At 39.9% G+C, this 16636-nt stretch overlaps 1 protein-coding gene across 1 annotated transcript; it reads right to left on the reverse strand.

Annotated features, from left to right (window-relative positions):
• Positions 1 to 1384: 1384 nt before the first annotated feature.
• LOC122315760 (protoporphyrinogen oxidase 1, chloroplastic) lies at positions 1385 to 12965 on the reverse strand. The gene is made up of 9 exons (XM_043131895.1): positions 12400 to 12965; positions 11526 to 11711; positions 11294 to 11378; positions 10973 to 11120; positions 10793 to 10873; positions 10551 to 10722; positions 2792 to 2951; positions 2469 to 2572; positions 1385 to 1924 (listed from the first exon to the last, which is right to left on the reverse strand). Exons 1-9 carry the CDS (start codon positions 12817 to 12819, stop codon positions 1625 to 1627), a joined length of 1656 nt encoding a protein of 551 aa, XP_042987829.1. The 5' UTR covers positions 12820 to 12965; the 3' UTR covers positions 1385 to 1624.
• Positions 12966 to 16636: the final 3671 nt, after the last annotated feature.

Genomic DNA, 16636 nt, shown 5'->3' on the forward strand with positions numbered 1-16636 from the left:
CCATTGTTTTAATCATAGCACTGTCTCTTTTTGTCTGTCCGAAAACAGGAAAAAAAGATTAGCTTACGAAAATAGTTTACTCTATATTACTTTAGACTAGCAAATCTTACCAGCTAATGCTTTTTATCGAAAAAGGATACCCGAGATCCTATCATGGAGACATGCTATCGACTAGATTTGTAAACACAAGGAAAAGATTGAAACAAAAAAAGACGTGAAAAAAGCATTTTAACCATTCTTGATTGCTTCTGCACTAAACATCTCTCCCCCACGTGTACAATTCACGTGTATGTTATGATGCTCCTCCTTTCTCTCTTCACAGGGGTAACAAGCAATATCTTGCTTGGACCTAAAGCTACGCCTATTGCCAGGAAGAATTGACAAGTTACAAGGTGGGGGGGAAAAAATAAAGATAAAGAAAAAATAAAGAAAAGAAAAGGAAGATGTTCCCCACCACCCCTACCATGATGTTGCTTCAATTAAGCATCATATGTTTGTTGGTCTACAAAAACAGTATTTTTGTTCAACTTAGAACTCATGTTTACCCATAGCCCACTCTTTCCAGTTTCCAGAACCCTTTAGTATCTTGGACACTTTAAGACCAAATTCTCTTTCCCTCTTCCATTCTTTCTTCCCCAGCTGTGTTCTTCTTCCAACCCCAATTCTATCTCCGTCAACATGTTTAATTCTCAATCTTTTCTCAGTCAAACTTGTGATTTGCTTTTGAATTCCCCCATGTAAGCATGTCTCCCAGACCAGGCCCGGGCATGCCCCATTTCAGCCTCCTTTACGGACCTTTTCCTCTCATTGCCACGAAATTGCAGCGTGACTTCTATCCAAACTTGTCTTGAAATCCTAATACATGTATTAAGAAACCTAGGCGTCAAGGTTCACGCTATTGGCCGCCTGGCTACGTAGTGCTAGGCTTCAAGACTTTGACTTTACTTCTACACCACTGTCTGAATGAGTATCCCTTTCTAAAAGATCGGTTGTCCAGTGTATCTCGGTGATAGAACAATGTCTAGGCACATTTCAAAGAAGATTTGTCCAAAGTTGGACACTATTGTGTGCGCAAATCTTTGCACGTGCATTGTACATGTCACCTACTTCTATGCATGGTTTAGGTGAGATTCGAGCAGACATTCTCGTCTAGATATGGGACGTGGCATATGACTAGATTTGGGGCCACGAGACCCACCCCACAAACAAAATAACAGTTTCTTCCGGGGGATTGGAATTCAAGCATGCTCCTACAATATGTCCAGACAATTCGTGCTGACACCAAGATGTTAAATGTCTTATTGTATGTACTAGATGTGTGCTTACCAATCGCGGCACAAATTAAGGGGCAAGTAGTACAATGGAAAATGTTTCGCATGAGTGCTTCTGTACCAATCTCTGAAGAGCAAATATTATAAATGGCAGGCATTGGAGAGATCTTTAATGAAGGAGAAGCCCAGTAACTACAAGTCAAATAAGATCCTAAACAAATGCCTAAGGGTTAAATAGACAAATAGAAACCCTCTCCGCATACGAGACGACCAAAATCCACCTAGCGAACAGCTAAAGATAAGCCCTCCATTAGTGAAAGATCATCAATTTCCTAAAGCTTCTGTAACTGACACTATTTGTATGCATACTGTGATAGGAAATCAGTCACCTCAGCTGCAACCTCATACGCCCCCTCAACACATCTGCCCAAGGCGACACCGGATACATAGTTTCCTCCCAGAAACAGCCCTTGAAACCCAGTATCTCTGAGGGCAGCTTTTGCAGCATCTAGAAGATCAAGATGCCCTATCAAGAACTGTGGAATGGCTTGGGGCCACTTCCTCACACCCACCATGAGTGGATCCTTTGCATTAGGCTTTATGAGTATTTTTCTCAAATCTCGATCTACTGCTTCAACAAGTTCGGTCTCTGTCTGTGATTAAAAACAGTGGCATCAGCCTAGGAGAAAAAAACATTAAAATAAAAAAAAAAGTGGCATGGGAAGACTTAAAAGAAAGAAGAAGGTAAAAAGTATTTACTATCTACACAATATCAAAGCTTGAAAAATTATATAGGTGAGAATTAGACCAACCATTATCTTGATATGCAATATCTGAGCTTATACATGGGACTAAGTTCCTAGCAGAGAGAGACAGATGAAAAGAAAACATGTATTGTGGTTAAATAACTAAACTAGATGGGAGTTTCACATTAGATCTCCCAGATGGAATATAATCCAATTTGAGTAATCATATGTGTGTCACTACGTCTTCCCTTTCTCCTTGCCTTTTCTGTTTCCCTTCTTTATTTCTTATTTTTCATTTCTTCCTTGGTAAATAAGTTGAATTGAATCATTAGGCCATTGAAGAACACCTGCTTAGAGTTCACAAAAAGCATTGATTCGGTTTTCAACCCGAACACCAGCCTTACCACCACAATACCCCTAGTCATGAATTGAATCATCTCTATAACCCTACCTTAGATAAAATGCCAGGATTTGTAGCTCCTCCAATATAGTTCAAAAGAAGAACCCTTCCAGCTGGCGCTCGATTGGGGAAAAGTGATGAGCTATATATAGTTCCTGCACCCATGAAAATCACATGCTAAATTTGGCTGTCAATGCTTCCTTAAAAGAATATCAATTCTTAAATCAAACTTTCTACCATTACATTTGGTAGAAACAGACGATTAAGAATGAGTCAAAGCGACCATGTAATGCTAAATTGAAGCCAATGTTTTTGGTAAGTACAAATTGAAGCAAATATATATTTTTTTGATAAGTAAATTGAAGCAAATATACCTAAAGTTTCGACCCCTTGGCTGCGTGGATGCAATTGACCAAACCCATTTAATTCACCATTTATCAAGCGTTCTGTTCGAATTGCTTCTTTCGGATATGAAATGGACACAGATGCAACTGGTGGGTAATAAAATTTTGAAAGTGCATCTGCAGCACCAACCTGTAAAAATAAAACAGGCAGAAGAAGATTATTCTCTGCTTCATTCTAACAAATTAAGCAAAGGCAAAGAACACCTTCAATCATCCAGCAAATAAATACGATTTCATTGGTGCAGAGAACATATATTATGTAATAAGATCGGTCCATGCTACTACATAAAGATAGGTCAATGCTACCACAAACCACCGTTGAAGACAATCACACAGAGTACCCCGGAAACATAGCTTTAGTTGTTGAAAAGAATATAAATCATGAGGTAAAATATGAGCCTTAGATTTTTTTTTTTTTATATAAGTAATATTAATTTTATTGATGTAAAGAAGGCATAAGCCAGGTACACTGGAAGTATACATGTAAATACACCGCTTTAAGAGCTAGAAATTGTTACAAGGAAATCATGGAAGCCGAGACCATTGAACTCTAAAGCCATGGCCCACAAAAACAAAGTCTTCTATAAAAAACCCCTAAATTCTTCTACAGATCTTTCCTAATCCTCAAAATGCCTATTATTTCTTTCACTCCAGATGCACCATAAGATACAGATGGCGGCCATTTTCCACAATGCGGCAATCTATGTTGTCCCTGAGATCCCTCTCCAACTTGCCAATAACTCAACTACCCTTCTCGGCATTGTCTATGCTAACCCCACTCTGCTAAAAAAATGATTCCAAGTATCCCTGGCAAAATCACAATGTAGGAGTAAATGATCCATTGTTTCCCCACTCTTTTTGCACATACAACACCAATCCATCATCATAAGACCACGCCTTCTTAAATTATCAATGGTTAGAATCTTCCCGAGGACTGCTGTCCAGACAAAGAATACCACCTTAGGAGGTGCTTTACTCCTCCATATGCTCTTCCATGGAAAGTTAGGCAAACGTTGGGCTGTAATAGTCTCATAATAAGAACCTACCAAAAATTTCCCTTTCCGAGATGGACGCCAAACCAACTTATCTTCAGTTGAAGCATCAGAAGAGATGTTATGGAACAGGTTAAAAAACTCCACCAGCATACTCACTTCCCAGTCATGAGCCTCCCTAGTGAGATTTATGTTCCAAGCTTGGGCATCATGTGTGGTACCCCACAAGTCAGCCACCTTCGCATCTTTTTCCCTTGCAATGCTGAAAATAGCAGAGTAAGCTGCCTTAAGAGCCATATCACCCACCCACACATCATGCCAAAAACTGATTCTCTGGCCATTCCCCATACACAGCCTGGTGTTGCTAGAAAATACCCCCCAGCTTTTTCTTATATGCTTCCATAACCCCACACCATATTCCCCCCTTCCCTCATTAGAGTACCAACCTGCCCTTGCACTCCCATACTTCACATCAATCACCCCTTTCCATAGGGCTTCCTTCTCGTAATTATAGCGCCACAACCATTTCCCTAGTAAGGTCTGATTAAAAAGCCTCACATTGTGAACCCCCAAACCACCCGCATGCAAAGGTGTGCACACCTTGTCTCATCCAACTAAAAGAAATTTAAACTCATCCCCTAGACCACTTCACAAAAAGTCACATTGTAATTTTTCAAATCTTAGAGGCAATGCTAGCTGGAAGGGGGAATAGAGACAAGAAATAAGTGGGAATGTTAGATAACGTGCTTTTAATAAGTGTGAGTCTACCCCCATTAGATAAATATAACATTTTCCACCCAGCCAACCTGCACTCTAATTTTTCTAGCACCTCCGCCCAAATTGTCTTAGCTTTAAAAGATGCCCCCAAAGGGAGGCCAAGATACTTCATTGGCAACAAGGAAACCCCACACCCCAAAATGTTGGTCAACCCCCAAATGTTACTTACATCCCCCACCGCCAACATTTCTGTCTTCGCGAGATTTATCTTTAAACCGGAAGTCGCTTCGAAACATCGTAAAATGGCCTTCAAAGATTGAATATGCCATGCATTATCATCACAAAACAGCAGCGTATCGTCTGTAAATAATAGATGGGAAATAATAATGGGCCCATGAAAATTCCCCATTGAGAATCCTGAAAAGAAACTACTTGCTATAGCAGCCAACACCATCCGACTTAGAGCCTCCATCACAATCACAAATAGTAGAGGAGATAGTGGATCACCTTGTTGTAACCGCCGCAAGCTATTAAAGAAACCCACAGGTTCACCATTTACCAAGACTGAAAACCGAGATGTAGATATACAATGACTCATCCATCCCCTCCATTTTTCCCCAAAACCACACCGACCCATTAAATAGAGCAAAAAGTTCCAATTGACATGATCATAGGCCTTCTCCATATCCAATTTACATAAAATACCCGGGATCTTCGACTTAAGCCGGCTGTCCAAACATTCATTGGCTGCAAGAACCGAATCCAGTATTTGCCTACCTTGTACAAATGCATTTTGGGACTTCAAAATAATCATATCCAAGACCATGCTCATCCTGTTGGCCAAGACTTTTGCGAGAATCTTATACACACTGCCCACAAGACTAATAGACCTGAAATCTTGAGCCTCTCTTGCACCCGGCTTTTTGGGGATGAGTGCAATGAAGGTAGTATTTAGACTCTTCTCAAATTTACCAAAAGTAAAGAACTCCTGGAAAACCAGTATAACATCATCTCTTACCACCTCCCAACAAGTCTTAAAAAACGCCATAGTAAAACCATCCGGCCCCGAAGCTTTGTTTTTGTTCATTTTTCTGATGACTTGGTGTACCTCTACTTCTTCAAATGGTCTCTCCAACCAAGCCATACTATTTCGATTAGTGGCCTCAAAAGCTAACCCATCTACTGTAGGCCTCCATGCATACGGTTCTTCCAACAAATGTTCAAAATGTCCAGCTACATAGTCTTTAATTTCTACTTGACCTTGAAACTAAATCGCCATCGATGTTCATGGACTCGATTGTGTTAAACCTCCTATGGGAATTTGACACTCAGTGAAAAAACTTTGTAGATCTATCTCCCTCCCTAAGCCACAAGGCCCTTGACTTTTGCCTCCATGAAATCTCCTCCATTAAGATCAACCTTTCTAATTCTGAAACTACTTGCCCTTTTCGACCTTCCTCATCTTCCACACCCTCCAAACTTTGTAGCTCTTGAAACAAGGACTTCTTTTGTGTTTCTACATTACCAAACACCTGTTCATACCAAGTCTTCAAATCTCTCTTTAAGGCCTTCAACTTTCCCGCCAATACCTTGCTCGGAGTGCCCTGTATTTGATAAGAACTCCACCATTGCCTGACCAGCTCCACGAATCCCTCAGATTTTAACCACATATTCTCAAACTTAAGGGGCCGTCTGCCCGCCGGTATTCCCCCACAATCTAACATAATGGGAAAATGGTCCAAGCACAACCGAGAGAGCCTTTTCTGACAAGAGTCTGGATATTGTATCTCCCATGTAGAAGATATGAGGAATTTGTCTAGTCTTGACCGGGCATGATTGTTAGACCAAGTATAACCACCTCCCAAGAGAGGTATGTCCATGAGTTCCAACTCTGAAATGAAATCTGAGAATTCCCCCATGGCATGGTTTTGCCAACCCTTTCCCTACCTTTCGCTTGGAAATCTTGTCACATTAAAGTCCCCCCCCCTTACACCATGGAATCTCCCACCATGAACATAAACCAGCAAGCTCATCCCAAAGTAACCACCGTTCACTCTCCAAATTAGGACCATATACCCCAGCAAATGCCCACTCAAAGCCATCTTCAGAATTTTTAAACGAGCAACCCACAGAATATTCTCCCACAAACTCATAAGTGTTCTCTACCACCCTTTTGTCCCACATAACCAGTATTCCCCCCGACGCCCCATCCGAAGGTAAATATGCCCAACCTACCTATTGGTAGCCCCAAATACTCCGAATAGTTCTTCTTGTGACTTGTTTCAATTTAGTTTCCTGCAAACATATGATGTCTGCCTTCCATTGCCTAAGTAAAGATCTTATTCGAAGGCGTTTATTGATTTCATTCAGCCCCCTTACGTTCCATGTCATGATTTTAGGCAACATTAATCAACTATTCGAGCCCTTCCTTTATGACGTCCCTGACTCACACTCCCCTCTTTACCTTCATAATTAAGAGACCAAGTTAGCCTCTTCAACTCCCTATTTCTATTGATCCATGTTCCTCCATTTTGATGCCCTATCTCAATGGCAATAAGGAGTGCCTTGAATTGTTCTTCGTACCTTTACAGGATATCCCTATCCAATCTTGAAGCTCCTCCACTTTTTTTAGAATCCAATCCGGTGGAGTACAGGGAAGTATACTCCTTAAAGGAGTGGGATCATCTTCTGGACACCCCTCTCCTTCTTCTGTTGCTCTGGGGGACTCACATAAGAACAAAGCTTCTTCTCCTTCAAACTCCCCCTTCTCCTGCACACTAGCTTCATCATAAGCTTCCACTTGTACCTCCACATTCTCCTCCTCTTCAAACTCAACCCTCGGCATCATCTGACCCATCTCCCCCTCCTCTAACTCTGCCAACACTATTTCGGAAGCCATTTCTCCATCACTCTAGGGCAGAGCTACTGCCGCTGCAAGGCCCAAGATCTCCTCGTCAAAAACTACTAAAGCCACCTTTGGAGGAGCATCGCCGGCAACCACCATCGCTGTCTATGGAGGTCGCACCCCTGTAGGGCCAACGCCGACAGTGTTGCAGCATAAATCTTCCTTTTCCCTCTCTACGGTAACTGGTTTTTGCACCTGCACCGCCAGTGTCACATTTTCCTTCGCCGTCAGAGCCTTCTGGGGCATCGCCGTCACTGTCTGTGGAGGTTGCACCCCCGTCGAGCCAACGCCGGAAGAGTTTAGGCCTATTTCTTCTTTATCCTTCCCAATGGTGGCTGAAAATTGGACCACCACCACCGGCGTTAGGTCTTCCCCCGACGTCGGAGCCTCCTTGGTCATCGCCACCACCGGCGGCACAGGTAGCTCCATTGAGGCCTGGCCAATCCCCGATGGGCCAACCGCTAACTCGGCCTTCCTGCTCAATGCGTCTGCCAACCTCTGTCTGGCTACTTTGCTTCTAGACGGGGCGTGGCTTACCTAGGCCTGGATTTCTTCTGGGCCCATGGCCTTCACTTTACACCCATCAGTTTTGTTACTTAAGCCCAAACCGAGCAAGTCAAGCCCAGTTTGTTTTCCTTGAAGGCCCGATTCACGGCCCAAGCCCACTTGCATAACTCCTGTCCCCTTAACGCAGCATTTAAGGCCTTCTATTTCTTCCAATAATGCCCCAACCCTTTCCTTCATACAATCCAACACTTTTAGCGTTGATTCCTCATTTGCACCAAACCACGCTCTACCATCTTCATCCCCCTTCTAAACATCCTCCAAAATGGAGCTTGGCACCCCTGCATGCTTCGCGGCTCAAGGCTGAACCCTCTGAGCTTGGGTCACCTCACTGTAGGTCCGTGAGCCGTCTACCATCGAATGTGAAGGGAAAGCCCGGGATGAGCCACCGTCTCCACCACCCAAAACCACTCTATTTCTCTCGTTTGACAAAGGGAAAGGAGTGAGCTCCTTCAGAGTATCCCTGAAGTTTCTCCATCCCTCCCCCTTTCTTCCTTCCGGCACCATTAACAAACCTTTCCTCTTCTCATTGCCTAGCACCGAAATGGAGAAGAAGCTCCCTTTGAGGTTACGGCCCCTCTGCACTACTAACACATGTTGTCCTTTTCTACACGTTCTTAGGAACTCCAGTGATCCCTATGAAGCCACGCAATCCTTCACCGTATAACCTAACCACCCCAAAACTTCATGATCCACAGAGATGTAGTTCATCATACAGCGGTTGCTTTCTGTTATACTCCACCACCATCCATCTTCCTTCTTAAACATAAAAACCTTCTGGTCTATGTGTATCTCACTGCACATCCCCATCACTATTGCCCAACTCAACAGACTAAAACTAAAACTAAAAAGACAGAAATGGGAAGAGATTCCCAACAATAACAAAAAAAGGAAACTGAGAAGTTCCCGATGAGGAGCGTCGAGAAACATGAGGTTACTAACCCCCGGCGAGAAACGCCGGTGATGAGATTACGAATGACGATGAAGATGAGAGTTTGTACGGAGAGAAAACTTCACAATTAACTATATCTTAAAAATTAGCCCTAGATATTTATCTGCTCTCAACTTTGAAGGATTCAATAGACTAAAAGCTAATTACAATATAATGAATTTTTAACTCGGAAACAATATCTGGACTAAGAATCTGTATCAAACTTTCATAGACTATCAAGTTAGCTGATATACTGAAATTTGAATACTCCCAAACAAATTAGAATGACATTAAAGCTTAATGTAAACACTAAAACCAGATAACTTTTGAGCATATGCTCAAGTAGAGGTGACTACCAAACCAATCAGTCAGTGTGGAGTCCAATGGCAGACCCAACAGTATCAGTGGTCGGAAAGGCCACTCAACCGCACCACAGTTTCAGTTTTGGCTCAGCCCATTGGGCCATCCTGACTGAAACAAACAGAAAAACAAAATAAAAATATAGAATTAAAAAGACACTGAATTTCCCTCCCTCCCTCCCAAATTTTGGGTCATGTTTGTGGGTTGTGAAAAAATTGTCAACTATGAATGTCATGTGTGGGTTCGGGTCACATCAAATTGAATTGTTCGTACATGAGTAAACCCTAACCTGACCCATTTAATTAAATAAGTCAAACCTCTCAATTCTAACTCACTAAGTCCATCTGATGCTTGCAAGTCATGTCAAAAATTGTCAACCCTAGTTATAAGCAACCCAGCGCGGATATGTGGAGGAATGGAAGCACAATAGGGATGGCTAAAGGGTGAGAATTGAGAAGCCAAGGCCAAGAGGTGACATATGAGTTCTGATGAGTAAGGAAAGAGGAGAGGAGGGAAGAAACAAGGGTGAGAAGTGAGACAAAAAGATAGGCCAGTTGAAGAAGAAAACTGGGTTTTCAAAAACACGTTTTCTGCAAAATGGGAACTGCACTTCCCTGGCAGACGATAAGAAACCAATCAGTGTTGGTCAGTCTCAGGTAGGTGACACAGGAGTGACTGGGTATTCAGATCTTTTGCCCACCCTACCTGGAAAACAAAGTCCTAACCATATATCCATCATGCTGTATCAATAAGAAAGAGTTAGAGCATCTGGGGGCACAAATTTGACATTGCACTTTCTTTCTACCAGTTCACCTAACATCCACATGAAAACCAGTCTACAATCACAAGAAAGCTCAGATCGAGATATAAATTTTACTAAGTGCTACTTCAATGTTGATAAATAAATGTCTATCAAGATTGTTGAGCTAATACTATCTGCACATAAAATCATTGTGATAACCATGCACCAAACTTAGTGGATTGACATGAGCTTTATAGAATAGGAAAAAATATATGAAAGTCGTTAGAAAATCTAGAATCGCTATTTACAAAATGATAGAATCATTTTCTTCATAAGATTGTCGATAAATTAATAATAAATATCAAATATGATCAAATCATAGTTACCATAAACAAGATTAAATAATTGAAAAAATGGTGCCTTGCCTAAAGACATATTTTTATTGAAAAATACACATTACTAACAATAGCAGTGACTAGAAGACTATTTCTTAAAAGCTATTCAAGAAAGAAGCATACAGCTAGAGGACGCAACAGACTACTTGCTACATGGGAAGGAACCGTCATGACAACACTGTTGCTCTGAAGAGAAACCAATCCTTGTGGTGTTTCATATGTCAGATTATATCCTCCTTTATCCAACTTACTGATACTTGAAAGCTTCCAAGACAATTTTACTTTCCCACCCAAGCTGCCAACATAAAAAACTACAAGTTAACTTTTTCCATTGTATTTGGCAACATGGCAATTACAATGGGTACCTCTTAGAAATTGCATTTGGCAACATAGCAAGTCCTTTCCTAAAAGATCCAACTGTTTGGCCCTTTGGTTTTGGTAGACGCCTAAATGATAATTAAGTTCAGAACATTGAACAAGGATTAATAATAGACTCATAAATTAATAATACAATCATAAGATAAGCTTCCATAAATTAGCATTACGGATCTCGAGGTGACTTGGGGACACTATTTTTTTCCTGGATTGATTTGAAAGTGCCACCAATGATACTACCACCATTCTGCTCAAGTTTCCAAACCTTCCCAAAGGCTGCTTTCATACTTAGTTTAGAAGGATCACCTGCATAGACACCTGTATAAGACAAAATATTCAGGTCAACACAGCAGCCATAAAACCAAGCATAAAGAAGTCGTCTATTGCATATTGCCGACTATTCACAAATTCTACAAAGAAGAATAGAATTCAATGGAACTACAGGATGAAACAGATTGATCAATAAAATAGGCCAGGCTGTTGGTTATAACCTGAGCAAAATGGCTCTATCAAGCGTTCAAAAACCTCATCACCAAGATTACGACGCACAAACTCCTCAACTGATTCCTCACGCCCCTGTCACTTTTGTAAACATTACAAGACATGAGAACTTCAATTTAAGAATGCAGGCGTATTGAGTGTTTGATGTCAATGGGCATGAGTTTTGGGCAGTAGACAAAAACAAATGGAGTGATAAGAAACAAAGTGGTGAAGAGGACAAACTGGAGGAGGAGGACGAATGCCAAGAGCACCAAAGCCAGCCCTGAGTTTGCCACCAATGCTCATCAAGTCAAAGAACGGAAGATCGTTTGGCTTGGATGGGACCGGCCTTAATTTCCCATCCCACAACACAAAGCGAGGTGCATTCGGATCACCCAAAACTAAATCATCCTTCAACCCACTATCCACCTATTAAAAAAAATGCGATAGGAAAGAACCAACAACTCAACAACAAAAATCTTCACTAAAAATGAAATCGTGCACGCATAGATCTTAGACATGAGAGAAAAACAAAATCATGAACAATCTGACTCTACGTGAAAGTACAATTAATTTATGATCATCTGAAACATTGAACTACAGTGCCTACACCAAACCGAAGCCATGGGGTGAGATGATTTCTCTATGCCTTATGTGGTGTATTTGGCTCGGCAGTAGTTTTGCAGATAGAGTGTGAGAGATTAAAGGCATATCCTTCCATACATTATTTCTTTGGGCTTCTGCTATTGTTCTTGATGGGGCTAATTTTCATAATTAGCTTGTAATTAGGTGTTCTTTCTTCTTTATCCCTGCGTACTTGGGCAATGCCTATTACTTAGTTTAATAAAATTTCATTTTACTTAAAAAAAAAATAAAAAACTAAACTAAACTACAGTACCTACCCCAATAATGTGCCTCCAGAATGTACTGGAGTTGAGAAAGACAACATTTCAAGGTAGGTATACGGGTTCGCATCGCAATAAATCAGTACGAAAATTTTGAAGTGGATACAGGCTACGGTTCAACTCGGCTCGAGCCAAGAACCAAGCTAATTTGCAGTAACTAATATCAAACTTGGCTAAATGCACAAACCCTACGTAGTGTGAGGCGTACGTACCACCATGGTGAGCATGGGATCAGAGGGCTGGAAGCTATTGGGGCCCTCTTCCCAGAGATAACCATCCCTCTCGACGGTGACGATGTTGCCGCCAACGTGGTCTCGGGCCTCTGTGACGATGACGTTGGGAACAACATCGGAATGCTTGGTGGCGAGGGCCTGAGCGATGCAGAGGCCGCTGATTCCGCCGCCAACGACAACGCAGTCCACCGTGCCGGATTGCCTTCGGTCTGTCTCCCAGGTGGAGGAGGAGGGCGAAGAGATCGCGGGTTCCTCCTTAGCGATGGAGCAGCGAATGCGGGTTCGTCTGCTAGGAAAAGGGAGGAAGACAGAAGCGGTGGAAGTGGTGAAACGCGTTGGGCGGAGAAGAAGAGGACATTGGGTGCGAAAGAAGGGAGGAAGGTCGGTCAAGGTGCTCATGGCGCGCGCTCGCAATATTGAGACTAGAGGAGGAGGGATAAAGCACCGACCGCTTGTCTACGTTATCTTGATTCTTGAAGAATAGAGAAATGGTGTAGGATAGGATTTCTGATCTACTTTCTTTGTTGTTTGTTGTTACATCATCTAATCCTTTTTCATCTTATGGGCAATCATCTGATCCCTTAACGTGTCAATATACCGCACCTAATCCCCATTTTAATATTCTCGTTAATACGAAGGTTAAGTTGAGATAAGATAAATTAAAATGAAATTTAAATAAAATATTATTAAATATTATTTTTTAAATTATTATTATTTTGATATTTAAAAATTTTGAATTATTTATTATATTTTATATAAAAAATTAAAAAATTATAATAATTATATAAGATGAATTGAGATTACTATTTTATCCAAATTGAGCCTAATTTATCTCTTCTAAAGTTTTTATCCAAAATAATTAATTTTTTTTTTTTAAAGAAACAAAGTATTTTATATATACCAGATGACGATTACATACATTTATCAAACCAAATTGTTTGAGAAAGTAAGTGTGGGATTCAATCCCATCACATTTCAATACCATCAACTCTCCATGCATTTCTAGTTAATTTATCTGCCGCTCTATTCCCCTTTCTACAAACATGATTAAACGAACATGTTATAAAGTAAGATTTGAGCCGTGAAACCTCTTCAAACAGCACAGCCACAACTGAATCAACCGTGTTATGTTACTGTAAAGATTCTACTAACATCAAACAATCATTCCCAACAATTATATCAGTTATACCCAAGCTAGAGCAGAGTTGTAGCCCTCTAAAAACAATTAAAAGTTCAATAGTATCTGGACTTTCAATATCATTTTCAGCCTTACTAGCAGTCATGATCACTTTTCCTACAGAATCACGAAGTAGCACCCCAAGTCCTGCGTTACTAATGTCTTCAAACAAAACCCCATCTGTATTCAGCTTCAGCACATTTGCTAGTGGACGTTTCCAACTGAAATGGCCTTTCATCTGAACCCGAGTCTTTACCTTAACTTCCTTGAAATTCTTCATAAGACATAAAAGCATGTTCTGTAACATACTTTACACTCAAATTTTGTTGCTCAAATTCCTTTTTATTCTGCCTATACCATAACCCCCAAGCCAAACTAAAGAATAAGCTTAATCTTTCAATCTCTTCACCTTCAACGAGTTGCAATACCAGATCCAAGAAATGTGCATGAACCGTGCCATCCAAAGATGGAAAAAACTGATATCATATCTCTTTCAACTAAACACAGCTAAAGACTGCATGATACAAATTTTCAATTGAATTCAAACAAAAACAACAGTTCTCCTAAGTTATAACATGCTTCATCAATAATTAGTTAAATAATGTGAAATTGTCGAAAATAATACTCATAAATAATGCGAAATTATCCAATTGGATTTACTCTCTCTCTCTCTATCTCTCTCTCTCTCTCTAAAGTTACGAGCTTTAAATAATCTAAATCCTCTAAATTATCTTTATTTTTTGCTTCAAATGTTATAATTTTATGGTAAATTTGTTCTTTTTAGTGTCTTTATTTTACTTACTTTTGGGCAACATAGAGTAAAAAACAGAAACGTTTATATTTGCAATTTAAAAAAAAAAAAAGAAACTTACAAATGTGTAAAAGTCCCCTTTTTAAAAAAAAGAAAAAAATGTGTACAAAACTTACACGTAAAACTATATATTTTAATTCTCTTTTGAAATATGAATTTTGATTTTTTTGAAACCACGTCTTCAATTTTAAACGACAGTCAATGCTTGCATAAGCGACAATTACTGTTATAAAGCTGTATCTCTAGCCCCTCCATTAATGTTACCATTATATAACACGAGTCATTATATTTGACTTCTAAATAAAAAATAATATATCATTAAATACATTTTAATGATTCTATAGTCAGTGCATAAATTTTTATAACTAATAATACAACAACAAACACTATTAAACATAATTGGAAATGAAAAGGGTTATTGGCAATCAGGATTGATTGTAAACTTAGATTTTACATCATTCAATCTCAATCCACCAATCTCAACATTTTAATGATTCTATAATAAACTCTACTAAACCATGTCAATATCAATGAAATACATAAGAATATAAGAAAAATTACAATAAAATTAACATTTAAACGAAAGTAGTTTAAACTGAGGCACGAAAATCTCGCTCTCTTTAAAGAGATTCAAGCTCTTTACAGTGTATCAAGTTTCAAATAAACCGGTGTAACAGATCTCCTCTTGACTTATATCTTTCAGGATACAATAGTCCAGCTGATAATTTTATAGCTCAAACTTATTATACACAAGTGGTTGAGCCCAAAGCTCCATTCAAAAAATACCGCTATTTATTTGGAAAAAACTAAAAAAAAAAAAAATTATGCACACTTTGCTTTTTTCTCCCCCTAAGAAATTTCCCACTCTTTCGTACCAAAAAAGAAAAAACACCACACTTCCTAGTTAAATTCAAACAACCATAACAAAGAGAAGTTCAGTTTAGAAAGAGAAGTTTTGACTTCTTTCTAGGAAAATAAATCTCTTTGTTCAATTTCGCCGAAGAGGAAGTTGTGAGTCTCGGCTTTACCTTCCTCTCTATCTCGCTTTCATTTTCGATTCCTTTTCTGTTACCTATATGTGAATATGTTTATATAGTAGTTTTTTTTCCACCGGTTCAGATTTTCTCAGATCTGTAATTTTCTGGCCATGAACAGTCAACACGCGCCCCACCAAGACATTCGCCTCCTGTCAATCTATTGGAATGATGAAGAACCACACCCAATATGTCGACACATGAACCTCACACGCTGCTTGTTTCCGCACATGGCCCTCATTCGCCGCCGCGCTCTGACAGCTCTGCAGAGTACACGCGCCATACCAGCAGACTCGCCACCCTCCGATCATTCAAATCGGCTTGACCTCTTCTCATTTCCACTGGCGTGTGTTCTTCACACTCCACTCCAGAGGTGCGGGTTTGCTATTTGGTCAGTGCATATCTGCCCTTCCAATGCCAGTCTATCTGAGTTATTGTTTTTCCTAACCGGTGATCTTATGAAAGAGATTAAGGACCTCACCAATAAATATTTCAAGACTTTCAACTATAGTGCTTCCACTTGCACTGTCTCTAGCGGTAACTTACATTCAAAACGTCCTTTAGGACAATATTTTCTTTGTAGGGTTTGGGTAAAGACCAAAAAATTAGTCTCAAAACCTGTTTTTTTTTTTTCTTTTTTTCTACCTCGTTTGCATTATGGTTGTTGCTTTGGGGAATTTGTTGGGGAACCCCACATTCTCTAACTTGTATTATCTTTTAATTTAATGAAATATGCTTGCTTAAAAAAAATAAAACAAAAAAAAAAAATTCAAACAGCCACTGACCAAAAAACAATATAATGAATAGTATACATTTTTAACAACCGAACAATAATGAGCAAATTAAGTTGTACGGAATACCTCTCTTTCTAGAAAGAGAAACTTTCATTTCTCTTTAGAAAAGTTATTAATCCTTTCTAACTAGTATTTCTACAAAAGGGAGGATAGAGCCTCTCTGTTCATTTTCCAATACCTATTTGTGTATAAGTTTTTTTTATAGTGTTTTTAATCTCTCATTTTCACTAGCTTGATTTTGGTTAGATCTACCACATTCCGGTGACTAACAACTTGCACACAACCCTCCAACCTCAGATATGCAAGGATGAGGCGAAACTACGACAAAAATCTCAACATGTGATACTCACGAGTGGTTTGTTCCGCACATGGCCATCACACATTGCCATGCCAAAATGCG

The sequence above is a fragment of the Carya illinoinensis genome, chromosome 7 (genome assembly GCF_018687715.1).
Source record: "Carya illinoinensis cultivar Pawnee chromosome 7, C.illinoinensisPawnee_v1, whole genome shotgun sequence".
Lineage (NCBI taxonomy): Eukaryota > Viridiplantae > Streptophyta > Magnoliopsida > Fagales > Juglandaceae > Carya > Carya illinoinensis.

Coding starts and splice junctions, on each gene's coding strand:
- LOC122315760 (XM_043131895.1), bottom strand. CDS start 12,819: ATGAGCACCTTGACCGACCTTCCTCCCTTCTTTCGCACCCAATGTCCT. Junction 11,379..11,525: donor GCATTCGTCCTCCTCCTCCA/GTTTGTCCTCTT, acceptor CAAAAGTGACAG/GGGCGTGAGGAATCAGTTGA. Junction 2,573..2,791: donor CCAAGGGGTCGAAACTTTAG/GTATATTTGCTT, acceptor TCATGGGTGCAG/GAACTATATATAGCTCATCA.